Genomic DNA, 27,652 nt, shown 5'->3' on the forward strand with positions numbered 1-27,652 from the left:
TGCGCAGTAAGGACACAAGTCATTGCATCCTCAACTTGCATGTTCTGTTCAGATGAATTCCAATAATCTAAATGTGATTTATGTTATTCTGGTCCTTTGATTTGATTTCTGAGCACAGTGGGTGGAAGCCCTAATCAGGTTACGCACCCAATGTATATGGGTCCAGTAAATGTCTCGAAGGTCCATTAAATGAAAATATGCCTGTCAAATTTCCAGCGACACATTTTCATAATGGAAACCCTGCTTTGTGTATAGTTGCTGCAAGTGTAACCTTGTCCTCAACTTTAGCCTAGATTCAGCTAGACTAGCGGAACACAGAACATAGCCTCATAGTGGTATAGTTGTAATGTATAAAAATAACCGACAAGAGCGATTCTTGGTTTGGCACAAAGCAAGTCACAAATAGCATTTTTTGGGGGCAAACAGCCAAGCTTTATCTAAACTCATAATGTCATAATTTGGATTGTCAAACCTCCTTTTGACTTGTACAGTCATGTTGAAAGGACTGCCCAATATTTAAATGCTTTAAGACAAATAATCACAATATATACATTTGTCTTCCTCTGAAAAGTGGAAGAGCATGTTAGAACATGGATACTTAGAATATAGTGATTCTCACAAGGCAGATAAAACGATTAAGTGCCCATTCAAACATGTTCATCGAAGGTAGCAAATGTATTTTTTTTCAGTGTGTATAATTCTTCTATTATTTATCCCTTCTTTTTGGGGGGGGTGCTTATGCAGCAAATATCGGGAGAACAGTTCAGTTCTCCAACGTCGCTTTGTGACAGTAACCCAGTAACCATAGTAACAAACTGCAGCCCCCCCCCAACCTCCATTCTCAAACACGCTGCAACCCCCACCACTTCCCCCACCCCTCCCCTCATTCTCAAACACGCTGCAGCACACCCTCCCCCCTCCTTCCCCCGACCCTCCATTTCCAAACAAGATGCAGCCCCTCTCCATTTCCAAACATGCTGCACCCCCCACCCTCCTTCCCCACACCTCCCCTCCATTCCCAAACATGCTGCACCCCCCACCCTCCTTCCCCACCCCTCCCCTCCATTCCCAAATACACAGCAGAGTTAGCCTTTCTTCAGGTAAACGGGTTCTCCGATTTTAAGATGGAGGTCTCGATGTCAAGGCAGCCCCCCTTGCCATTCAAGTGTTCTGTGTTGCTGTCGATGCTGTAGCAGCCTTGGACATCGGTGATGGAAGAGGCTGTGTATGAGGCGGACCGCATGGCATCCGATTGGGTCAAGGTGCTCCCGAACTGCATACGGTACTGTTTCCAATGTCTCCTCAGAACGCCTTGCACCTGCCAAGACACAATGTGGACCATTTGATTCAGTACACAGAATATACATGAATACAATTAGCAATTAATTACTTTCATGAATGACTAAGAATGAATTAACCCTAATTGCAAGACCATCCATGTATCGTCATACAGTATTTGCCTCGCCACCTTCCAGTCATTTACAAGGACCATATTGACCCTAGTCCTCTCCATGTGTTTTGTGAAGCATGGCTGTCAAAGGAGGTAAAGGGCCAAATCCATACCCAAATTACTACTTTGGAACAAAACCCTCTCTAGCACTGCTGATACCACTCTGTGGACGGTCCCTTGACTGTCTCTGGATGCCTGCCAATGCTTTTATGATCTCTAGTCTGGGAGAAAATCCACTCCTGAGGCTCACACGCTCCTATGCAATGCTCTGGAGGGTCAACGTCCCAAGACACATCCCCAGGTCAACTCACGGGGAGGGTATGCAAAGAGGAAGTGTCCTAACCTCGGCTTATACACACAGGGGGCTGAGGACAAGGAGGTACAGGGGAGGAGAGAATTGCAAAATTCCTGAAACAGTCCTGGAAAATTCCCAGTGAATAGGGAAGGGAATCATCCAACCTAGAATTCTTTATCTGGGATTTCAGAAAACCTGATGGACATGATTGTGGGTGAGAAACATACCTCTCCGTTGAAGAAGCAGAAGATGGTGGCCACCAGCAGCCCCTGAAAAAAAAGTGTTACCAGTCAGGTTATAAATGCATCATCATTTCCCGTGGAGAATGTCTCAAGTTCTCTAACAGCAAAAAACTGTTGAGGCATGGGGCAGAATGCTGATTTTCCCACTTTCATGCATTTTGGCAGCAGGTCTTTCGAGGAGCATGTAAAACAAGTGTGAGAGAGAGAGAGAGAGAGAGAGAGAGAGAGAGAGAGAGAGAGAGAGAGAGAGAGAGAGAGAGAGAGAGAGAGAGAGAGAGAGAGAGAGAGAGAGAGAGAGAGAGAGAGAGAGAGAGAGAGAGAGAGAGAGAGAGAGAGAGAGAGAGAGAGAGGGAGAGAGAGAGAGAGACAGAGAGAGACAGAGACAGACAGAGACAGAGCGTGACAGAGCGTGACAGAGAGAGAGAGACAAAGACGTTGTGTTGTATGATTTATTGAGCTGAATCAGCCTGGCCCCAGAACGCTCCAACTGCACCTCCCCATCATGAGCTGCAGCATTCAACCCTCCCCTCCCAGACAGTGACTTATGTTTTCCTTCCTGCCAGTCTTCCACAGGCCATGGGATAAAGATGCAGGAGCTGAAAGGAGTCGACCTGGTCTTCATAAATACTCACAAGCCAATAATAGGGAACACAGTGAGAGACAGTGGCTTTAGATGAATGTGTTTGATGCGCTTATAGACAGTAACTCTGGACAAGAACATCTGCCAAATGACTACGGACAACACACACATCCAATGCCATCAGAAAGTCACACCCTTTGACTTTTTCCACTTTTGGTTACATCCTGAATGAAAAGTGAAACGTATTAAGTCAATAGATATTCAACTCGTTTGTTATAGAAAGCCTAAATAAATTCAGGAGTAAAAATGTGCCTAATAAGTCACATGGTCTCTGTGTTCAATAATAGTGTTTAACATGATTTTTGATTGACTATCTCATCTTTCAACTACACACATACAATTATCTGAAAGTTCCATCAGTCGAGCAGTGAATTTCAAACACAGATTCAACCACAATAACCATGGAGGTTTTCCAAAGAAGGGCACCTCTTGGTAGATGAGTCAAAATAAAAAAGCAGACAATGAATATCCCTTTGAGCATGGTGAAGTTATTAATTACACATTGGAGGTTGTATCGATACAACCAGTCACTACAATGCCTGTATCTCATCCTTCCTAACTCAGTTGCCGGAGAGGAAGGAAACAGCTCAGGGATTTCACAATGAGGTCAATGATGACTTTAAAAACGTTACAGCATTTAATGGCTGTAAGGAAACTGAGGATGGCTCAACAACATTGTAGTTACTCCACAATACAGACAGAGTGAAAAGAAGGAAGCCTGTACATAATACAATTATTACAAAACATGCATCCTGTTTGTAATAAGGCAGTAAACTAAAACTGCAAAAACTGTGGCATAGGAATGAACGAACCGGCCTAGCCCGTACCATGAAAAACAGCCCCAGACCATTATTACTCTTCCACCAAACTTTACAGTTGGCACTATGCATTGGGGCAGGTTGCGTTCTCCTGGCATTTCAGATGGTGAAACGTGACAGATCACTCCAGAGAACGCGTTTCCACTGCTCCAGAGTCCAATGCTTCACACAACTCCAGCCGAAGCTTGGCATTGCACACGGTGACCTTAGGCTTGTTTGCGGCTGCTCGGCCATGGAAACTCATTTCATGAAGCTCCCAACGAACATTTATTGTGCTGACATTGTTTCCCGTGGCGGTTTGGAACTCGGTAGTGAGTGTTACAACCGAGGGCAGATGATTTTTACACGTTACGCGCTTAAGCACTTGGTGGTCCCGTTCTGTGAGCTTGTGTGGCCTACCACGTCACGGCTGAGCTGTTGTTGCTCCTAGATGTATCCATTTCACAATAACAGTACTTACAGTTGACCGGGGCAGCACTAGCAGGGAAGTTATTTGAAGAACTGATTTGTTTTAAAGGTGGCATCCTATAACGGTGCCACAATGAGTCACTGAGCTCTACAGTAAGGCCATTCTACTGCAAATGTTTGTCTATGGAGATTGCATGGTTGTGTGCTCGATTTTAAATACCTGTCAGCAACGGGTGTGGCTGAAATAGCTGAATCCACTAATTTGAAAGGATGGCCATATACCTTTGTATATATAGTGTATATATTTAATCACTTTTGAATTCAGGCTGTAACAACAACATGTGGAATAAGTCAAGGGGTATGAATACTTTCTGAAGGCAATTTACATAGAAATTCATTCTAACCTCGGTTGGAAAGATGGAAGATATATTACAGTAAGCCTAGAAATGTATAATTTCCTGAGCTGGGGTAACTAGCGGAGAATGGATAGTCTTACCTGATAATGCATTAAGATGTGCATGATGTAGTCGTAGATCTCAGAGGAGACTCGTTCCTCTGGTTTGTAGGGCAACAGGACGTACTGGATGCCCAGGAGAGGTACAAGAATCAGGGTGGCGCGCACGGCCTTCATGTAGAGGCTGGACTCAGCCTGGTTGGTCACCTTCAACTTGGTGATCAGGACACGCACAATGTTCAACAGGAAGAACAAGTTCACCTTGAAAGAGAAGGAGAGAGAAAACTGACAAATTAGTCCGAATAATATTAGCAGTCTAGAGGACATGCTTATCCAAAGGACCCGCTATCACCATACAGGAAAAATATAAGAAATACTGTTCAGGACCGTTAGCAACAGTGTGTTCACTTCTTGATGTTGGAAAATTGTGAATTCTTAAGTTTCTGAGTCACTGATGTCGAGAGTGGATTCACATAATCACCATTACAATTCTCGTCTTGACCAAACAAGGAGAAAACATAAAATCAAATCAAATGTATTTTTAAATCAATTTTTACATTAGCAGATGTGCTTTCACAGAAACCCAGCTTTAAACCCTGAACAGAAACCAATGCAGATGTAGAAACACTGTGACTAGGAAAAACTCCATAGAAAGTCAGGAATCTAGGATGAAACCTAGAGAGGAACCAGGCTCTAAGGAGTGGCCAGTCCTCTTTTGGATGTGCTGGGTAGAGATTATAAGAGTACATGGAAATTATTCACCTCTAGTGACTCCCCATCCCGCGTGTGGGAGCGTAATCATCAACTGACACTAATTAGCATAACGCAACAATCATAAATACTCCTAGAAAATATTCCTATTCATGAAAATCACAAGTGAAATATATTGAGACACAGCTTAGCCTTTTGTTAATCACCCTGTCATCTCAGATTTTCAAAATGTGCTTTACAGCCAAAGCTAGACAAACATTTGTTTAGCATTTTGTCCAGCAAGCAGCAGGTAACTTGGTCACGGAAATCAGAAAAGCAATCAAATTAAATTGTTTACCTTTGATGAGCTTCGGATATTTTCACTCACGACACTCCCAGGTAGATAGCCAATGTTCCTTTTTTCCAAAAATATTATTTTTGTAGGCGAAATAGCTCCATTTGTTCTTCATGTTTGGCTGAGAAATCGCCCGGAAATTACAGTCACGAAAACGCCGAAAAATATTCCAAATTAGCTCCATAATATCGACAGAAACACGTTGTTTATAATCAATCCTCAAGGTGTTTTTCAAATATCTATTTGATAATATATCCACCGGGATAATTGGTTTTTCAGACCGATTGGAATAATGGCTACCTCTGTATTTTACACGAGAATCACTCTGGGAGCCATCAGGTGACCAGTTGTGCAATGTAGCCACTTACGGCTATTCTTCAACATAAATGCGTAACACTACGTCACAATGCTGTAGTCACCTTGGGGAATACGGAGAAAAAGTAATCTGGTTGATAGCCCATTCACTGCTCAATAGGGATGCATTGGAACGCAGAGTTTTCAAAAGAAGAGTCACATCCGGATTGGGTTTTTCTCAGGCTTTCGCCTGCAATATCAGTTCTGTTATACTCACAGACAATATTTTTACAGTTTTGGAAACTGTAGAGTGTTTTCTATCCTAAGCTGTCAATTATATGCATATTCTAGCATCTTCTCCTGAAAAAATATCCCGTTTACTACAGGAACGTTATTTTTCCAAAAATGAAAATACTGCCCCCTAGTCACAAAAGGTTTTAAGGCCAGAGAGAGAGAGAGAGAGCGAGAGGGACAACAGGTGTGGTAGAGAGAGAGAGAGAGAGAGAGAGAGAGAGAGAGAGAGAGAGAGAGAGAGAGAGAGAGAGAGAGAGAGAGAGAGAGAGAGAGAGAGAGAGAGAGAGAGAGAGAGAGAGATGAAAACAGCAGGTCTGGGGCAAGGTAGCATGTCCGGTGAACAGGTCAGTGTTCCATAGCTGCAGGCAGAACAGTTGAAACTGGAGTAGCAGCACGACAAGGAAGCACATTTTATGCAGAAGTCCTCAAAATAAAGAAACATCAGCACATCTGATAAGACAATGCAGCTGTGTACCAGATTGGACCCTCAGATAATAATTGCAAAGCACAGGAGGATGCTTGATTTGCCAGTTTACTTTGAAGGGTAACCAGTGACATGTTGTTCTGCCAAATGACTCATGGACGGGTCAGTCCACAGAGGGACCAGCCGTTGAGGCCAAACTGCAGGTAAATTAAAGGGATAGTTCTGTGAAATTATTTACGTGGATATTACTTGGCCAATTTAACAAAACTAAACTGTGAATTTCAGTCTCTCCTTGTCCATAGGCTGCTTTCAAGGTAAGGAAATTAAATATGTAATTTCACTGAACTATCCCTTTAAAATTAAAACAACATTCTGGTACACTGCACCCCCCTTTTTATCCAAGATTGCACTCAACAGTCGCCAGAATATAGTTTTTTAATTTGCATGCACCTAACTGTATTACAGACTTACCAACAGAGCAGCGCAGATGGGCCCATGGATTATGTAGAGGAGTGAAGTGTTGGAGCTTATCCAACAACTGTAGGAGGGAGAATCAGGCATTCAGGAGAATCAGGCATTCAGCAGAATCATGCATTCAGGGTCTGCTACTTTTATTGTTGAAATTCGATTTAAAAGGAGATGCTTACAGGAAACATATGAATGAAATGTAATTGAAAGCACTAGAAGGCAATCGATATCAGGGTAGGGAATCAGGAGAATCAGGCATTCAGCAGAATCATGCATTCAGGGTCTGCTACTTTTATTGTTGAAATTCGATTTAAAAGGAGATGCTTACAGGAAACATATGAATGAAATGTAATTGAAAGCACTAGAAGGCAATCGATATCAGGGTAGGGAATACTGCTGTCATAGAAACTAATCATAGAAACTAATGACAGGAAATAGGCATTATGCTGTATGAATAGCTTGTAGTTTTAAGGAATGATCAATTCAATGAAAACAATTAAGGGAAAAACGATGAAAGTAACTCACTTGTCATTGTAGTAGTAACTGCGAGCGATCGCATGTATAGATGCTGGAATTAGAGGAAAGCCTGAAAAACAACAACAGACATCCTTTGTTAGTGACAAACAATGCTACTTCCATGAAATAACATCACACTTCATATCCGATAAGGGATATGACGTTGTCCCCAAAATCTACCCCACCCGTGGAGATAGTACCACATCCCCCAAAAACCTACCCCACCCGTGGAGATAGTACCACATCCCCCAAAAACTTACCCCAGCCGAGGAGATAGTACCACATCCCCCAAAAACCTACCCCACCCTTGGAGATAGTACCACATCCCCCAAAACCTACCCCAGCCGAGGAGATAGTACCACATCCCCCAAAAACCTACCCCAACCGAGGAGATCCCAAAAACCTACCCAAACCGAGGAGATCCCAAAAACCTACCCCAATCGAGGAGATCTCAAAAACCTACCCCAGCCGAGGAGATCCCAAAAACCTACCCCAGCCGAGGAGATAGTACCACATCAAGTGCTGTTTCTCAGCGAACACGGCAACAACGATGAGGGTGTGGAGGTATATCCCTTCGCATAGCATCCAGAAGTAGTTGCAGCCAAACAGATAAAGATGGATGAACACGGACACTTTACAGCTTGTCTAGAAAAAAGAACATGGGGTGAAATTTAGGGCTGGCCTCACGATATACGACATCATCACCATATTTAGGTGCCGATACCATATCTATTGCGATTCTCAAGATTCTATAAGTATTGCGATCCGATACTGTGACTTTATTGTGATTTGATATTCCTAACATATTGCTCATAAAGTCTGCCGCAGAGAGACAAGCGAAAGCATGAGAAAATGAGTTTTGATCAGTCATGGAAATAAAAGTGCTGAAAACACGCTGGCTTATGATTTAAAAAGAAGATGGAGAACAAGCTATAGTATAAAAAATAGCAGAGTTTTGACACAGGTAGAGCTGACTGGCGCTAGCTATCGCTACCTAGCTAACGCAAAAATAAGTACTATCAATTTGGATCCACGTCATGTAGTTTTTCTGGGCTAAATATCTACAAATTAATATCTATAAATTCATATCTATAAATGCAGCAGTAAATTAGCAGTGTGTGTCCTACCGTTACACTGGTGTGTGGCTGTATGATATACATTACATAGTATAATATAGATATACAATTATTTATATTTATATACAAACGCATGTTATCTACCACCCACACATATTGCTCATAAAGTCTGCCGCAGAGAGACTTTACCTACCACCCACCCATCCATCCATCCATCCATCCATCCACCCATCCCTCCAACGATCCATCCAACCATCCATCCATCCACCCATCCCCCCAACGATCCATCCATCCAACCATCCAACCATCCATCCATCCATCCATCCACCCATCCCTCCAACGATCCATCCAACCATCCAACCATCCATCCATCCACCCATCCCTCCAACGATCCATAAACTCACAGGGTTTCTTTGTACCAGTTCCTGGTTATTCGCCACAGCGGTCAACCAGATGATGGTGATGACCGAATTCAAAACAAAGGAGAAGAAGAGGTTTTTGTGGAGAGTGACCCTTTGGCAACTTAAACTCCTACACGAAAGGAGAAAAGGAGCAGACGTTGTCATTGTGGAGATAAAAACAGAAACACAAAGTGAAAAGTTATTTGTACCAGCTATCTGTGAATAAAAACAGACCGAGGAACAACGCCTTTGAGTATTTAGTTATTTATGTTGTTTGGTTCATTTATACTCACTTGAAATTGAAAAATATTCCCAGGGAAATGAATAGGGATATTAGTGACAAGCCGTGGCCAATGAGAGCCAAGTAGAATAAATTCATGGCAGTCTGGAAGAGAGTAGACATGATAAGCCTCATATTATCCTAGCATGTCTTAGCCTGGCTAACACCCTCACTACATAATGCACTCAATAATCAATATAAAATGCCCTTGTTAGTTATAGTCAAAGAGCCCTGATAATTATTATTATTATTATTATATTAATCACAGAGCAGAGAGCTCAAAGCCTTAGCCAAATACCATCTCCACATGTTTTTTCAAATGCTTTATGTCCATTCAAAACAGCAATCTGCAAGTTTCTCTAGGAGGGCAAAATAACATTCCTCACATGCAGCAAGCAACTGTTTTTGAATTAGTAGAACATCCATTTGATATTCTTTTCACTTTGTACTGTAAAATCTTGTGTAATTGAGAAGATGAATAAAAATATTTCAGACAGTGACGTACCATCCTGCCTTCTTTAGTGTGCTCGTTGCATCGCGTGTAGTTAGTCCACGTTCGGTTGCTGTCGGGATGCAGAAACCAGTGTCCGTTCTCACTGCAGATTTTTGTCACCATTTCTGTAGAGCATTACATCAAAATGTTGGAGATGAAACTCTAACCACATCAGATACAGGCTTCAAAATGCAGAAATCTGAAAATTCATCTTCAAAACAGGTCTTTTTTCAGAAAATGTCATCTTTCCTCACAGTAATAAAATTTGCAAGTGCTTTTAAAGCAACATACTTTCTGAAGCCTCTGTGACTGAGTTTCTGAAGCCTCTGAGACTTAGTTTCTGAAGCCTCTGAGACTTAGTTTCTGAAGCCTCTGGGACTTGAATTAAATAAAAAGTAAATGGAAAAAGGAAAAAGAAAGGCATTTGATAAAAAAGGATAGGACTCAAAATGACCAAACTAGCCCGGAAGGAGGAGGGATTGCTGTGTCTGCCTCAAACCCAGTGTTTCTCAATGTTGATCCTGGAGGATCCACTGAATGTTGTATTGCACTACCAATGATATCACCCCATTAGACAAGGGCTGTAGAGCTCCAGTCCTGGAGAGCTACATGATGTGCGGGCTTTTATTCCAGCCCAGCACTAATACACCAGATGAAACTGGTCGTTGTCCCGACTGATGAGTATGATTAGGATTATTTGAAAAAGATGTGTTAGTGCTGGGCTAGAACAAAACCCTGTGGTTTATTTATATCTGCTTGGTTCGAGGGAACCAATGAATTGGAACACCTTGAATCTGCTATTTTAGAATTATTCCAAGACAGAACATATCACGTGAAATAGCTGGAATTATTCAGTTACATTTTCTACATTTATTCAGCAGTTTTTATGGGAGTTGCAGATTGAAATGAAAACCTGCATAAAAGGTGGGTCCCCACTCCCCAGGAACTTTAGCCCATGTCGGTGGGCACATACACATGGTTAGCAGATGTTAATGCGAGTGTAGCAAAATGCTTGTGCTTCGAGTTCCGACAATGCAGTAATAACCAACAAGTAATCTAACTAACAATTCCAAAACTACTGTCTTATACACAGTGTAAGGGGATAAGGAATATGTACATAATGATATATGAATGAGTTATGGTACAGAGCAGCATAGGCAAGATACAGTAGATGGTATCGAGTACAGTATATACATATGAGGCTAGTGATACATGTATTACATAAGGATACAGTCGATGATATAGAGTACAGTATATACGTATGCATATGAGATGAATAATGTAGGGTAAGTAACATTATATAAGGTAGCATTGTTTAAAGTGGCTAGTGATATATTTACATCATTTCCCATCAATTCCCATTATTAAAGTGGCTGGAGTTGAGTCAGTGTCAGTGTCAGTGTGTTGGCAGCAGCCACTCAATGTTAGTGGTGGCTGTTTAACAGTCTGATGGCCTTGAGATAGAAGCTGTTTTTCAGTCTCTCGGTCCCAGCTTTGATGCACCTGTACTGACCTCGCCTTCTGGATGATAGCGGGGTGAACAGGCAGTGGCTCGGGTGGTTGATGTCCTTGATGATCTTTATGGCCTTCCTGTAACATCGGGTGGTGTAGGTGTCCTGGAGGGCAGGTAGTTTGCCCCCGGTGATGCGTTGTGCAGACCTCACTACCCTCTAGAGAGCCTTACGGTTGAGGGCGGAGCAGTTGCCGTACCAGGCGGTGATACAGCCCGCCAGGATGCTCTCGATTGTGCATCTGTAGAAGTTTGTGAGTGCTTTTGGTGACAAGCCGAATTTCTTCAGCCTCCTGAGGATCAGCGGGGAGGAGATGTTGTTGCCTACCCTCACCACCTGGGGGCGGCCCGTCAGGAAGTCCATTACCCAGTTGCACAGGGCGGGGTCGAGACCCAGGGTCTCGAGCTTGATGACGAGCTTGGAGGGTACTATGGTGTTGAATGCCGAGCTGTAGTCGATGAACAGCATTCTCACATAGGTATTCCTCTTGTCCAGATGTGTTAGGGCAGTGTGCAGTGTGGTTGAGATTGCATCGTCTATACCTATTTGGGCGGTAAGCAAATTGGAGTGGGTCTAGGGTGTCAGGTAGGGTGGAGGTGATATGGTCCTTGACTCGTCTCTCAAAGCACTTCATGATGACGGAAGTCGTTTAGCTCAGTTACCTTAGCTTTCTTGGGAACAGGAACAATGGTGGCCCTCTTGAAGCATGTGGGAACAACAGACTGGTATAGGGATTGATTGAATATGTCCGTAAACACACTGGCCAGCTGGTCTGCGCATGCTCTGAGGGTGCGGCTGGGGATGCCGTCTGGGCCTGCAGCCTTGTGAGGGTTAACACGTTTAAATCTCTTACTCACCTCGGCTGCAGTGAAGGAGAGACTGCATGTTTTCGTTGCAGGCCGTGTCGGTGGCACTGTATTGTCCTCAAAGCGGGCAAAAAAAAATATTTAGTCTGCCTGGGAGCAAGACATCCTGGTCCGTGACTGGGCTGGATTTATTTTTGTAGTCCGTGATTGACTGTAGACCCTGCCACATGCCTCTTGTGTCTGAGCCGTTGAATTGAGATTCTACTTTGTCTCTGTTCTGACGCTTAGCTTGTCTGATAGCCTTGCGGAGGGAGTAGCTGCACTGTTTGTATTCGGTCATGTTACCAGACACCTTGCCCTGATTAAAAGCAGTGGTTCGCGCTTTCAGTTTCACGCGAATGCTGCCATCAATCCACGGTTTCTGGTTAGGGAATGTTTTATATACGGCTGTGATTATAATCGAAGAGAATTCTCTTGGTAGATAATGCGGTCTACATTTGATTTTGAGGAATTCTAAATCAGGTGAACAGAAGGATTTGAGTTCCTGTATGTTTCTTTCATCACACCATGTCTCGTTAGCCTACACCCCCGCCCCTCTTCTTACCAGAGAGATGTTTGTTTCTGTCGGCATGATACGTGGAGAAACCCGTTGGCTGCACCGCCTCGGATAGCGTCTCTCCAGTGAGCCATGTTTCCATGAAGCAAAGAACGTTACAGTCTCTGATGTCCCTCTGGAATGCTTCCTCCTTGCACAGATTTCATCAACCTTGTTGTCAAGAGACTGGACATTGGCAAGACGAATGCTAGGGAGTGGTGCACGGTGTGCCCTTCTCCGGAGTCTGACCAGAAGACAGCCTCGTTTCCCTCTTTTTTGGAGTCGTTTTTTTGGGTCGCTGCATGGGATCCATTCCGTTGTCCTGTTTGAAAGGCAGAACACAGGATCCGCGTCGCGAAAAACATATTTTTGGTCGTACTGATGATGAGTTGACGCTGATCTTATATTCAGTAGTTCTTCTCGACTGTATGTAATGAAACCTAAGATGACCTGGGGTGATGACCTGGGGTACTAATGTAAAAAAAACAAAAAACTGCATAGTTTCCTAGGAACGCGAAGCGAGGCGGCCATTTCTGTCGGCGCCGGAAGTAGGAGGGCCTTCGAGGGGCTCACCTGAGGGGTCAAAGTCCTGGAAGTAGTCAGGGCAGTGCTGCTCTGAAGTGAAGCCTGCCTCTGTGTCATCCCAGCACAGCCATCCATCCCAGGTCCGGTTACACACTGGCCCTGCAGCATAGAAACCATCAGAGTTCAAATGAAGCACGTGTTCACATCAAGCAGGAGCACTGAGAGGTCACTGAGAGGTCACTGACACTGTCACTGTCTGCTACAAGAATCAACAGGTCATATCAATCAATACGCAGTGATATAAGTAAAAATGTTGTTTGTTGACATCACACTCAGTAGTTTTTAGAGACACCTGCTGATATATTGTGTTGCTAATGCTAACGTCTTCATTTATTCTTGCATACAAATCAGGTTAAATACATTACGATTCTGCCAATGCTCCTAATTGTATGGTGGAAATGAGACATTACAGTGGATAACCCAGATATTGAAATATCCCACATCCCATATCATTGTTCCTGACTCTGTCTTCCATCAACCATAACATCAATTTTAGGGGAAAAAAATGAATGGGAAAGGAATATTTTAAAGAAATATCAGCCAGAATCTGTTTCTACCACTGCCTCTCTCACTGTGTTAAATATCAGCCAGAATCTGTTTCTACTACTGCCTCTCTCACTATGTTAAATATCAGCCAGGATCTGTTTCTACCACTGCCTCTCTCACTGTGTTAAATATCAGCCAGGATCTGTTTCTACCACTGCCTCTCTCACTGTGTTAAATATCAGCCAGGATCTGTTTCTACCACTGCCTCTTTCACTATGTTAAATATCAGCCAGGATCTGTTTCTACCTCTGCCTATCTCACTGTGTTAAATATCAGCCAGGATCTGTTTCTACCACTGCCTCTCTCACTATGTTAAATATCAGCCAGGATCTGTTTCTACCTCTGCCTCTCTCACTGTGTTAAATATCAGCCAGGATCTGTTTCTACCACTGCCTCTCTCACTGTGTTAAATATCAGCCAGGATCTGTTTCTACCACTGCCTTTCTCACTATGTACTTTGCATCTCTTTCATCAGGTAGTCAGGTGTTTCAGGCTTTGATTTTGACAACAGGGGTGGGATGTGTGTTTTAAAGCTTTGGATTGAAATTGACAATCCCCTGGCATGTGTTGACAATAATGCTTGACATAACTGAAGAGCTAGAAGTTGTTTTTGAAGGGGAAAGTTATTTTGGAAAACATTTTCCTGACAAAGATTGGTAACTCTACTGATGGAGATGTGTCCTACCTCCTTACCTTGGCAACCACCCACACAAACACATTATTAAATACTGTACATATTGTAACACAATGGTTAAAAGCATTATTTGGCTAACGTGTGGCACAGTGGTCTAAGGCACTGCATCTCAGTGCTTGAAGCATCACTACAGACCCTGTGAATTCAGGCTGTATCACAACCGGCTGTGATTGGGAGTCCCGTAGGGCGCCGCACAACTGGCTCAGTATCGTCCGTGTTTTGCCGGTTTAGGCCGTCATTGTAAATAAGAATTTGTCCTTAAGTGACTTGCCTAGTTAAATAAATTTTAAAAATTAATAAAATATATATATATAAATACAAATAAAATGAAGGTAGTAAATGCACTTTTCCAAATATCTCCAAATGTTTTGGTTCGATAAGTCAGATAAATCAGGATTATGTTTAGAGTCTATAAAAAGCTGTGGCATTACACCTGTAGCGTTCCCCAACATTAAGTATGACCGAACACAGCTAACACTTTACGTCTGTTCTGTCAGATGCTCCCTCTCTCTCCTGAAGCCTCCTGCTGCTCCTCCTCCTCACTACTCCTTACCTCTCCTCATGCACTTACAACCACCACTCTCAGACAGACACCCTAGAGCCACACCTTACTGTGTGATAGGATTTCTAATTAGCCAAGATGCCAAGCGAACACCTCCTTGATTGCCGGTGTGACTGCAATGCTAATCAGACACAACGCTAGTGGATTACCATCCAAATGAGAGGCTTACAGCACCTTGTGTAAATTACACCACAGAAGCACTGATATATTGGCATTCCTCTCAGTCCCTCAGTCCCTCAGGCTGGCTTAAGATGCACTGTCTCCTCACCTGCCGACTGGTTAATGTTAATGGTCTGGATACTAATAGACTGGTGGGATTATCACACTTTAGTCATTGACTACACAAAACAGATTATTTTCTTCTTCTCCCTATAAAAGAGCTCCTCGTTGGACATCAGGTGCTCAACTCGAGGGCTTATGCAACATGAATCGATCCCACTTAGGATTCAATCTCATGCACTCAGTAATCAAGTTATCGTACCTTAATGGGCTGAAGATGTAGCCAATAACCATGAATTTTTTGGCGTTAGGCAAATATTTTGCCTGAAAGCAGGTAATATTATTATTATTATTATTATTATCTGTTGTTTTTTACCTATTTTGTTGTGGTCGTTGTCCTTCATGATTTTCTGGTAGCACTCGAACTGGGCTGTCACAATCTTGTTCCTGGTGAGTCCTATATCGTGGTAGACATTCAGCTGTAGGTGCTGCTGGGTACTGTTCACCTCTGGGCTAGCCGCAACTAAGATCTGCAAGGAGAATCCATAACATCACATACCATACCATAACACATAGCATCACATCACATACCATAACACAAAGCATCACATCACATACCATAACACAAAGCATCACATCACATACCATAACACATAGCATCACATACCATACCATAACACATAGCATCACATACCATACCATAACACATAGCATCACATACCATACCATACTACACTGCTCAAAAAAATAAAATAAAGGGAACACTAAAATAACACATCCTAGATCTGAATGAATTAAATATTCTTATTAAATACTTTTTCTTTACATAGTTGAATGTGCTGACAACAAAATCACACAAAAATTATCAATGGAAATCAAATTTATCAACCCATGGAGGTCTGGATTTGGAGTCACACTCAAAATTAAAGTGGAAAACCATACTACAGGCTGATCCAACTTTGATGTAATGTCCTTAAAACAAGTCAAAATTAGGCTCAGTAGTGTGTGTGGCCTCCACGTGCCTGTATGACCTCCCTACAATGCCTGGGCATGCTCCTGATGAGGTGGCGGAGGGTCTCCTGAGGGATCTCCTCCCAGACCTGGACTAAAGCATCCGCCAACTCCTGGACAGTCTGTGGTGCAACGTGGCGTTGGTGGATGGAGCGAGACATGATGTCCCAGATGTGCTCAATTGGATTCAGCTCTGGGGAACGGGCGGGCCAGTCCATAGCATCAATGCCTTCCTCTTACAGGAACTGCTGACACACTCCAGCCACATGAGGTCTAGCATTGTCTTGCATTAGGAGGAACCCAGGGCCAACCGCACCAGCATATGGTCGCACAAGGGGTCTGAGGATCTCATCTCGGTACCTAATGGCAGTCAGGCTACCTCTGGTGAGCAAGTGGAGGGCTGTGCAGCCCCCCAAAGAAATGCCACCCCACACCATGACTGACCCACCGCCAAACGGGTCATGCTGGAGGATGTTGCAGGCAGCAGAACGTTCTCCACGGCGTCTCCAGACTGTCACGTCTGTCACATGTGCTCAGTGTGAACCTGCTTTCATCTGTGAAGAGAACAGGGCACCAGTGGCTAATTTGCCAATCTTGGTGTTCTCTGGCAAATGGCAAATATCCTGCACGGTATTGGGCTGTAAGCACAACCCCCACCTGTGGACGTCGGGCCCTCATACCACCCTCATGGAGTCTGTTTCTGACCATTTGAGCAGACACATGCACATTTGTGGCCTGCTGGAGGTCATTTTGCAGGGCTCTGGCAGTGCTCCTCCTGCTCCTCCTTGCACAAAGGCAGAGGTAGCGGTCCTGCTGCTGGGTTGTTGCCCTCCTACGGCCTCCTCCACGTCTCCTGATGTACTGGTCTGTCTCCTGGTAGCGCCTCCATGCTCTGGACCCTACGCTGACAGACACAGCAAACCTTCTTGCCACAGCTCGCATTGATGTTCCATCCTGGATGAGCTGCACTACCTGAGCCACTTGTGTGGGTTGTAGACTTGGTCTCATGCTACCACTAGAGTGAAAGCACCGCCAGCATTCAAAAGTGACCAAAACATCAGCCAGGAAGCATAGGAACTGAGAAGTGGTCTGTGGTCACCACCTGCAGAACCACTCCTTTATTGGGGGTGTCTTGCTAATTGCCTATAGTTTACATCGGTTGTCTATTCCATTTGCACAACAGCATGTGAAATTTATTGTCAATCAATGTTGCTTCCTAAGTGGACAGTTTGATTTCACAGAAGTGTGATTGACTTAGAGTTACATTGTGTTGTTTAAGTGTTCCCTTTATTTTTTTGAGCAGTGTATAACATAGCATGGGGTGGCAGGTAGCCTAGTGGATAGAGCATTGGGCCAGTAACCCAAAGGTTGCTAGATCAAATCTCTGAGCTGATAAATATGGTAAAAATCTGTCATTCTGCCCCTGTTCTTAGCTGACTTGCCTGGTTAAATAAAGTACACTGCTTTTGTATTCAATGGATGTTTTGCTGTCTGATATGTTTGTTCTAGATCAGTCTGCCAGTGTCATGACCTATATGTTATTATATTGACCACTTACCACCTCATACAGGCACCTTATTGATTACTCATCAATATAAACGTTCATTCACCAAAGTTATTTAGATTTTCCACATAAAGAAATCACTAGAGAGAGAAAGGATACATACACCAATTAATGCTCCCAAACAACCATGATGTTGTACTACTGAGCAGAGTATTAACATGGCACACATGTTATACAGTGTATGAATCTCCCCCACTCACACAGTAGACAATATGGTCCTGCATTTATGGGTGTGTGTGTGTGTGTGTGTGTGTGTGTGTGTGTGTGTGTGTGTGTGTGTGTGTGTGTGTGTGTGTGTGTGTGTGTGTGTGTGTGTGTGTGTGTGTGTGTGTGTGTGCGTGCGTGCGTGCGTGCGTGCGTGCGTGCGTGCGTGCGTGCGTGCGTGCGTGCGTGCGTGCGTGCGTGCGTGTGCGTGCGTGACAGAGAGAGCAACAGATATAGATACAGAGTAAAGAGAGGGTAAAGAAAGTGAACTCTTGCCTCAGTTGCAGTGCCCAGTAGGAGACAGATGACCATCCAACAGTACCCAAAACAATCCATCTTCTTTTTTGGCATATCAAATGATCCACTCTTCTGGTTATTTCTCCCTCTTTAATGACTATCGATCTGTTAAAAGGAAAAAAAGTCCATTGAAACACAGACTTACATTGTCACTCTTCTTAGTAAGAAGAGGGTTTGGACAGGGTTTCGCAGTATTTTCAGGTTTTCTCTCACAAAAATCACAACTTATTTGTATAAAACCAACAACATTTGGGTGTTCTAAGTCCACATCAATGCTAAAAACACATCAGGAGACCCATTTTGAGGTCTGAAGAAAATCGTAAAATTGTTCAATTCTGGGTGTAGTTACCCTTTAACTCAACTGGGCACCACCCAGAGACTGTTGTTTGGTTAGCTGCGTTTCTGTGGGGTTCATCTGATTGCAGAGTTTGTAAAACAAATAGCCACTGGGTCGATGCAAATAATCATGATATTATTCTAGCAGGAAGCCACAGGTTACTTTGTTGTTAACATTTAAATGAGAAGATTTTTGGGAAAGCCTTTCTATCTACCAGCAGATGGTTATCATTAGCATTATCGCTAATAGGTATCGCTAATAGGTACAAAGTGACATACATACGCACGCACACACAGCATACAAAACACACAGAGGCGGGAGGTAGTCTAGAAGAGAGTTGGGTGGCAGGGTAGCCTAGTGGTTAGAGCGGTGAACTAGTAACCGAAAGGTTGCAAGTTCAACTCCCGAGCTGATAATGTACAAATCTGTAGTTCTGCCTGTCACGAATATTACCGAAGGTGACTCCCCTTCTTGTTCGGTTGGCGCTCGGCGGTCGCCGTTCTGTGTTCGTTCAGTTTTGTCTAATTGGTAGCACCTGTTTCTAGTTTGGTTGTTAGGATAGGGTTATATATAGTCTGTTCAGCCCTCTTCTGTTTCGTGCGGGCTTGTTTGTCTGTTTTGTTGTTTGAGTGTATTTTTGTTGGCATTTTGGGTTTCACGCTGTCCGTTTATATTTCTGTTCATTTTGTGTTTCCACTTTTGTACATGTTATGTTTCCGGGACATTAAAGCGTGTTGTTTTTCCCACATCTTTTGCTCTCTGCGCCTGACTCCACACCTCTTCACTCATTTACCGTAACACTGCCCCTGAACAGGCAGTTAACCCACTGTTCCTAGGCCGTCATTGAAAATAAGAATTTGTTCTTAATTGACTTGCCTAGTTAAATAAAGGTTAAAATAAAAACTCTATCCTGGTTCTCTCTCCCTCAGCCCACATCTCTATCCTGTTTCTCAATCTGGTTCTCCCTCCCTCAGCCCATATCTCTATCCTGTTTCTCAATCTGGTTCTCTCTCCCTCAGCCCATAACTCTATCCTGGTTCTCTCTCCCTCAGCCCATAACTCTATCCTGGTTCTCTCTCCCTCAGCCCATAACTTTATCCTGGTTCTCTCTCCCTCAGCCCATAACTCTATCCTGGTTCTCTCTCCCTCAGCCCATAACTCTATCCTGGTTCTCTCTCCCTCAGCCCATAACTCTATCCTGGTTCTCTCTCCCTCGGCCCATAACTCTATCCTGGTTCTCTCAGCCTCAGCCCATAACTCTATCCTAGTTCTCTCTCCCTCAGCCCATAACTCTATCCTGGTTCTCTCTCCCTCAGCCCATAACTCTATCCTGGTTCTCTCTCCCTCAGCCCATAACTCTTGTGTGCTCTTAAAAGGGCATCCATTTAACATGAACATCACAGCAATCAACACCATTACATTTCCGTTCCTCCTTCACCGCTGCCGTTGTATTCCTTCTCACATCTATGCGCTCGCCTCTCACCTCTTCCCTTTGCTTGTGAACTTCAATGCACATCAGCTGTATGCGAAAAAAAAACGTTCCAAGCCCAACAGCTACACGCTGCCTACATAGTTGTCAACATTATTAGCTAAAGTAACGTCATAGTCAGCAAAGCTAATAGAACTAACACGTTAGTAAACCCGCTACAATCATGCAGTAACGTTACAATATACAGTCAGTAAGCAGTTACACCGGCAGGCCCCAGGGGCAAAAAATTAGTCAAACCAAAAAGCTTGACTTGGAAGAGTTCCAGTGTTGTTCCAGTCATAGCCAGCTAGCTAACATAGCATCCCTCTGTCATAGCCAGCTAGTTAACATAGCATCCCTCTGTTATAGCAAGCTAGTTAACATAGCATCCCTCTGTTATAGCCAGCTAGCTAAGATAGCATCCCTCTGTCATAGCCAGCTAGTTAACATAGCTTCACTCTGTTTAAGCAGGGTGTTTCAGTAGGCTAAACTAGCTGGCTACATTTGCTAGCTAAGTAAGCGGAAAAAAATATACACACTCTCTCTTTCTTTCTCCTTCATTTTGGAAGAAATGAATTTGTACGTTTACGGAAGTGGGTGAGAACCATGAGCCTCCTAGTTATTGTATTGAAGTCAGTGTACCAAGAGGAAAACGAAAGCTAGCTGTCCTCCGGCTACACCATTGGGTTACCCTACAGAGTGCTGTTGAGGCTACTGTAGATCATTTTTGCGGATAGTGTGTTTTAATCAATTGTTTGGTGACATATGATTATATTTTGTACGGTTTTAACTAAAAATGATAACTTTTAAATGCTTTACAATTAAAAAATGTATTAAATTCACCGCGGAGGATGGTCCTCCTCTGAAGAGCCTCCACTTATATACACCCATTTGCTCTCTACCAAAATCAAATGAACTCTCAAAGGAAGTGAGCGCTCTTGTCCCCCCTCCTCAGATTATTCCCAACCACGGACATCGCATGGGCTCCGTGCAGCTGTGGGCTGTGCTGTGCCATCACCATTACTTAAAGCAACAGAGCATACATATGTAATCCAGTTCACTTCTTATTGGACAGTTCTTATTGGACAGTTCTTATTGCACAGTTCTTCTTTGCCTAGAGGATGTACAGAGGGCAATGGGGACAGTGAAGAAACACCTGATGTCTAATATGTTCGAACTTGATTGACTTGGAGGCATTTTTCATGTACATTTTCTCATTTTGGTGTAGTCCTACTGTATTTGTATATAGATCAACACTGTGGCTGAAGACATATACAGTAAAAAGCATTTGCTAGTCCAAACAATCTTTGAGAAAAGTCTTTATATTGCTCTCTTTGTATTTTGAAATTCACATGGAGTATTTACATTAACATTACATTTTGAAATTCCCAATGCATACAGTTGACACAAGTCTTTGTCAGGTGCATCCGAACACCAGTCTCTTGGATGTTATTGTATATGAATCACGATTTAGAAGCGTAGGCCCTGACACTTTGGACAGAAAAGCTTACAGATTGTCCCTTTAATATGAGTATTGTGGAATTTGTCTGGAAAGAGATACAGAAGACTACGCATTTAAAGCAGCATGGTAACGGTTTGAGGTTGCAGCACGGCTGGTGCATAGTTCAGAAGACACAATTCAAATATGCACATGCCCCTCAGGTTGAACAAGTTTGCTTTTCAAAATCAAGGGAAGATGAGGGAATTTCCTTGTTAGCCAAATGTGGTTGCCGTATTGGCCAAGATAAGACTACATTTCTGCACAAACGTCATTTAGCAGACATTTAGTGAGTGCATACATTTTCATATTTGTTCATACTGGTCTAGCACTTACAAGCAATAATCCAGCTGATTACCAAGACATGCAGACATGTTTGCAGAGTCAGAGTTCCGTATGATGCATCGGCTGAACATTGACATCATTGCAGTAATGTTGCTATTTGGACAGCTGTTAGCAGACGTAACTATTGAAAAAGCAGTGAAGAGCATTCCCTGACACATAAGCCTCCATTGTGTATACAACAGTTATAACAGAATATGTTAGCTAAATATGTATGTTTATGGAAGAGAAGCTGTGCTACTTGAGTGGACGTGTTAAGCGAACTGAAATACACTTAATGGCCTAAAGGCGTAGGACATTTTTATTCTTCAAGTTGCATGGCTAAATTCAATTAAACTGGAAGGCAATTGAGCCAGGAGAATAGGAAATACAGCTGAGAGAAAAACATTACTGTTTGCATTCAAGAACATCCAGCCAGGGGGGCCTCCCGAGTAGAGCAGCGTTCTGAGGCAGTGCTGAGGCGCCTGGGGTTCGATCACAGCTGGTCGTGACCGGGAGCCTCATAGGGAGGCCCATAGGGAGGCCCATAGGGAGACCCATAGGGAGACCCATAGGGAGCCCCATAGGGAGCCCCATAGGGAGCCCCATAGGGAGCCCCATAGGGAGGCCCATAGGGAGGCCCATAGGGAGGCCCATAGGGAGCCCCATAGGGAGGCCCATAGGGAGACCCATAGGGAGGCCCATAGGGAGGCCCATAGGGAGACCCCCTGACTGGAAGTTCTTGAACACAAACAGCAGTGTTTTTCTCTCAGTTGTTCATACTGGTCTAGCCAGGGGCTTTCTAGGGGCTTTCCTTGGCTCATCGCGGTCTAGCAACTGCTTGTGGATGGCTGGGCACCTGCAGGCTGACTCAGGTTGTCAGTCGAACAGTGTGTCCTCTGACACATTGATACAGCTGACTTCCGAGATAGGCCAGCTGCAAAGTCAAAATTGGCCACAGGGCCAATTGTACAAATGTATGAAAACAAAAATGAGCTTTTTGGTCTCAATTTAACATTAGGCTTAGGAATAAGTTTTGCAGTCGGGTTAAGGTTAGGGTTTAGCATTGTGTAACATCAGGTTTTATGACTTTGTAGCTGTGCTAGATAGTGACCACCCTGCAGCGCTGCCTCCAGAACAACATTCATGACGGAAAACACTAACCTGCAGAACTTTCCTGCAATCTAGGAAATGTAAAACGTATAGTGTATTTGAGGTTTAAAAGGGATTCTGAAGTTTCTAATTTCCACTTTGAAATGTCAGACTTGATTTTCCCTTACGAAAAATGTATCAACCCCCACAAAAATGTCCCAACATTAATTACAAGCAACCTAATTATTCAGATTTCCAGTTGCTGCAGTACTCTTTTTTGTAGCAAACTGGCTCAAATTAAGATCCTACATCATACCTCTGCCTCAGAGCCCACCAATCATGAACATGGGTAACTTCACTTCATCCGGCGCTATGCTATCTAGATCCAAGCCAGGGGAATGAATGCCAGCCTCCCAAGTGTGCTTTGAGTTAAAACCCCATTACACCGGGGGAAAGCTGGAACTGGATTTGTAAATTATTATGGCAACGTGCAAATTGGAAACAGACCGGAAACTATCAGCTGTACTGTCACAAGCTAATGGTCCTCGCTGCCAAATCCCCCAGCTGTTTTGGAGCGGCTGACTCCAGCCTTTTACAAACTGAGATTACAATCAAGGATGGATCTGTCCAATGACAACATAGGCTTAAAACATATTACAGAATTCATACATGGTTTATCTGGATAGGATTTAGATATGCAGTGCTACTTCATGATAGACATCCCAGTGGGTAAAACTTGGCAAAACGGATTCAAATGAAGTCAACCAGTTTTGCCCGCTGGGGTATCGACTGAGACGTTTGTAGAAATGTGTTATCTAATCAGCAAACCATCTTAAGATACCAAAAGAGAAATATACTTAGCTCTATGTGAAAAGTGGCTGTGAAACTTTTTACTGTGAAAGACATTATCTGCAAAAGCCATTCCCATTTCATTGTTTTTGTAATCTGGATATTCACAAAACATCTTCAATTGTTGCATATTTTCAAGACGAATAACCATGACTTTAACAATCCTAACGATATATCACATTGTAAGACATTGAAAGGATTTTTCGAGATTGAGATGAGGAATATATTTTCAGAATGATTTAATGTTTATGGTACATCTAAAAGTACAAGTACAACCCACAGGAATAAGTAGTTGTTAAAGTGCTTTAGGAGGACCACCCAGACCTGCACAGGAATCATGTTGCCATGGACTACAGCTATTATTTGCTATTGAAATAGCCACAATACCCTATGTCTGACGTTGCACACTATAAGACAAATGGAGAAATACAAAGATTATGTATATACTGACAAGATTACATGTCTCTCCGCCCTAACAATGGGCTGTCTAGCTCCCGCCTATCCTTTCTTTGGATTGGTGGATACATCTCATTATTGTAATCCTTTTTTAGAATGTTCGATGAGTGTTGTTGATGCCAACCGCTTGTATTCAAAATAGAGAGATGCTATGCTACTAGCCTCATGCCATATATATGCATAGCCATCTTGAGACAACTCCGATATGAAGTTTTTTTTTTCTCAAAGTTGCCAGGATGTATTAAATAGGGTGAAATGTTCATTGCAGAATCAATTCTATTGTAATAAAATGAAACAGTAAAGATGATTTAATCGTGTGGAGTATCCAATCGTGTCCTTTCAATCCACTACATCTTTAGCTACAACAGGATGTATTTTCTGTCTGAAACGCGGCCCACAGGGAAGGGCCTCAGCAAGTATCGGGTTGATTATTTATCTACTTATTCATGTTTGTTGTGTACAGTACGTACGTCAGAGTAGTAGGCCAGGAATGAGGTTAGTCATGGGGACTTTGTCATGAAACAACCTTACTTCTTCTACATCTAAACGCCCAGTGAGTTCCCTGAGAAATATTCAGAAAAGCTGTGAGTTCTTGCCTGCCGTCAGAAGCAAACAAAGGAAAGAGCCAGCGAGCGAGTAGCCTTTGCTTATCAACTCCATTATCCGTCAATACGGTTGTGTGTTGTAAACATCCTACTGCCCTCACAGGATGTTTACGCCCCATCCTTTCCAAGTTCCTCTGAATTGCTTTTAGAAAAGCCATTTATTTGACAATTTAGAAATTTTGCGCTCTTTTTCTCACAATATGAGCCGCTGCGATTACATTTATTGATCAATAGCACACAAAACATAGACCAATCGCAAGGACACAAACATATACATTGGCCAGATCGAATGCTTACATAATTCTCAATACTGTTTAAGAAATTCAAATTGTAAAATGGCAACTGGAGCACCTAGATAAGAGCTGTGTGTGTACATATGAACAAAAACACTCTGCTGACAAAATAGCGTTAGTTGTTTATCTTTCCTTGTGAAATCGTGCAGTATTCAGTACAGGTGGGTGCATTTTATGCTTCACATTTTTCAAATGACTTTACGATTCACAAGTTTTAACATTGAGTTCAACAACTGGTCCTTCTGTAGCTCAGTTGGTAGAGCATGGCGCTTGTAACGCCAGGGTAGTGGGTTCGATCCCCGGGACCACCCATACGTAGAATGTATGCACACATGACTGTAAGTCGCTTTGGATAAAAGCGTCTGCTAAATGGCATATATTAACTGTGTAGGAAGGATCGTTGGGGAGAGAGGGAGGGAGGAGGTAGTCTCATTGGTCAGTGCTGCAGTCAACATGCAGCTTTTAAACATTAAACTAGTGGCAGATGTCACATGGGAACTAGGGGAGGACTGACGAGCTTCTGGTTGCATTTAGGTCTGAAATAACCCAGAGTAGCCCCAAGTAAACCTACTCCTGGGCCTGTATTCATAAAGAGCCTCAGAGACGGAGTGCAGATTTAGGATCAGGACACCACAGCTAATTTAATATCATCTAAAAGGCTAAACTTAACCGAGATCGGCACTCCTACTCTGAGAAATGTTATGAATACAGGGCCAGGACAAAATAAAAGATACTCATTGGAGAAGCTTAGTAGAGTTTTTATCAGGTTTTCCTTCACAGCAGTACCAAGAGAAGTGGCACCTTATCTTTGACACAAGCGTGGACTTTGATGAAAAGTTTTTTTTTTCATTTTCTCCTCATGGTGTGCAGGTGAATGACGTACGGCACTCTTTCCTACACGAGATACCGTAATTCAAGGCAACAGGTGGTTGAGTGCACAGGCATTACCAGCTGCGACCATGAAACACTTTTCTGGGGACCCAACATAAGGATTGCAGGTGGTAGATGATGTGTTTGAATGAATTTGAATCCAACTTTATGGAGAGCAGTTCATATTATCCAGCTGGGCTGTGTTTATTTGCATATGCTGCTTTTAAGACCTGCTAAGAAGCCCTATGTTAATGTCAAGGGAATGCATTCAACGAAACACCATTCAAAGACTATTTTTTGTTAGACCCATCTGTAGGTCATTATTAAATATATTGAACTCTGTCTAGCAGCTATGGGGAACATGGGTAGAATGTCTCTTGATGGGTAACGACCTTTGGTTTCTAGAATGTCTCTGGTCGGAACCAAAGATCACCCCTACCTTGTCACAACACAACGGATTGTCTCAAATGCATTAAGAAGGAAATAAATGCCACAAATGAACTTACAACAAGGCACACCTGTTAATTGAAAAGCATTCTAGGTGACTACCTCGTGAAGCTGGTTGAGAGAATGCCAAGAAGAGCGTGCAAAGCTGTCATCAAGGCTACTTTGAAGAACACTTTTTTGGTTACCATATGTGTTCCATGCACAATTTTGATGTCTTCAATATTATTCTACAATGTAGAAAATAGCACAAATTTAGAAAACCCTTGAATGAGTAGGTGTTTTTGGGGTCACTTAGAAATGTCCTTGTTTTTGATAGAAAAGCACATTTTTCATCCATTAAAATAACATAAAATTGATCAGAAATACAGTGTATATATTGTTAAACACCAGTCTCAACGTGAACACTGAAGAGGCATGTCACGCCTTGGTCATTATATTTTGTGTTTTTGGTATATGTTTGGGTAAGCCAGGGTGTGACATGGGTTTATATGTTGTGTTTCGTATTGGGGTTTGTAGTAACTGGGATTGTGTATGATTAGGGGTGTGTCTAGTTAGGCTTGGCTGCCTGAGGCGATTCTCAATTGGAGTCAGCTGCTTATCGTTGTCTCTGATTGGGAACCGTATTTAGGTAGCCTGAGTTCGCGTTGTATTTTGTGGGTGTTTGTACCTGTCTCTGTGTAGTAGTCACCAGATAGGCTGTAATTAGTTTCACGTTTCGTTTGTTGTTTTCGTTTATCAGTTATTTCATGTACCACGATTTATTTCATTAAAGTCATGAGTAACCTACACGCTGCGTTTCGGTCTGACTCTCTTCATTCAACAGATGAACGACGTTAAAAGGCAATTATGGGATTCTGGCCTTCTATGCAGAGGTCCTCTGTCCAGTGTCTGTGTTCTTTTGCCCATCTTAATATTTTATTTTTATTGTCCCGTCTGAGATATGGCTTTTTCTTTGCATCTCTGCCTAGAAGGCCAACATCCCAGAGTCGCCTCTTCACTGTTGAGACTGGACAGAGGAACTCTGCCTAGAAGGCCAACATCCCGGAGTCGCCTCTTCACTGTTGAGACTGGACAGAGGAACTCTGCCTAGAAGGCCAACATCCCGGAGTCGCCTCTTCACTGTTGAGACTGGACAGAGGAACTCTGCCTAGAAGGCCAACATCCCGGAGTCGCCTCTTCACTGTTGAGACTGGACAGAGGAACTCTGCCTAGAAGGCCAACATC

General features: G+C 43.1%; 1 protein-coding gene across 1 annotated transcript in view; it reads right to left on the reverse strand.

Moving 5' to 3' along the window:
- Positions 1–1,063: 1,063 nt before the first annotated feature.
- LOC124044237 (calcitonin gene-related peptide type 1 receptor-like) overlaps positions 1,064–27,652 on the reverse strand; it is a 41,877-nt gene continuing 15,288 nt past the window's right edge. Inside the window, exons 2-13 of the mRNA XM_046363835.1 lie at positions 18,172–18,297; positions 15,493–15,646; positions 13,084–13,194; positions 9,611–9,723; positions 9,119–9,210; positions 8,829–8,955; positions 7,840–7,993; positions 7,358–7,418; positions 6,836–6,902; positions 4,350–4,568; positions 1,973–2,014; positions 1,064–1,318 (exon numbers count right to left, since the gene is read on the reverse strand). Of these exons, the coding sequence (XP_046219791.1) occupies positions 1,097–1,318; positions 1,973–2,014; positions 4,350–4,568; positions 6,836–6,902; positions 7,358–7,418; positions 7,840–7,993; positions 8,829–8,955; positions 9,119–9,210; positions 9,611–9,723; positions 13,084–13,194; positions 15,493–15,646; positions 18,172–18,246 (1,437 nt within the window). The 5' untranslated portion in view covers positions 18,247–18,297 and the 3' untranslated portion in view covers positions 1,064–1,096. The remainder of the gene's footprint in view (positions 1,319–1,972; positions 2,015–4,349; positions 4,569–6,835; positions 6,903–7,357; positions 7,419–7,839; positions 7,994–8,828; positions 8,956–9,118; positions 9,211–9,610; positions 9,724–13,083; positions 13,195–15,492; positions 15,647–18,171; positions 18,298–27,652) is intronic.

The sequence above is a fragment of the Oncorhynchus gorbuscha genome, linkage group LG09 (assembly GCF_021184085.1).
Source record: "Oncorhynchus gorbuscha isolate QuinsamMale2020 ecotype Even-year linkage group LG09, OgorEven_v1.0, whole genome shotgun sequence".
NCBI lineage: Eukaryota > Metazoa > Chordata > Actinopteri > Salmoniformes > Salmonidae > Oncorhynchus > Oncorhynchus gorbuscha.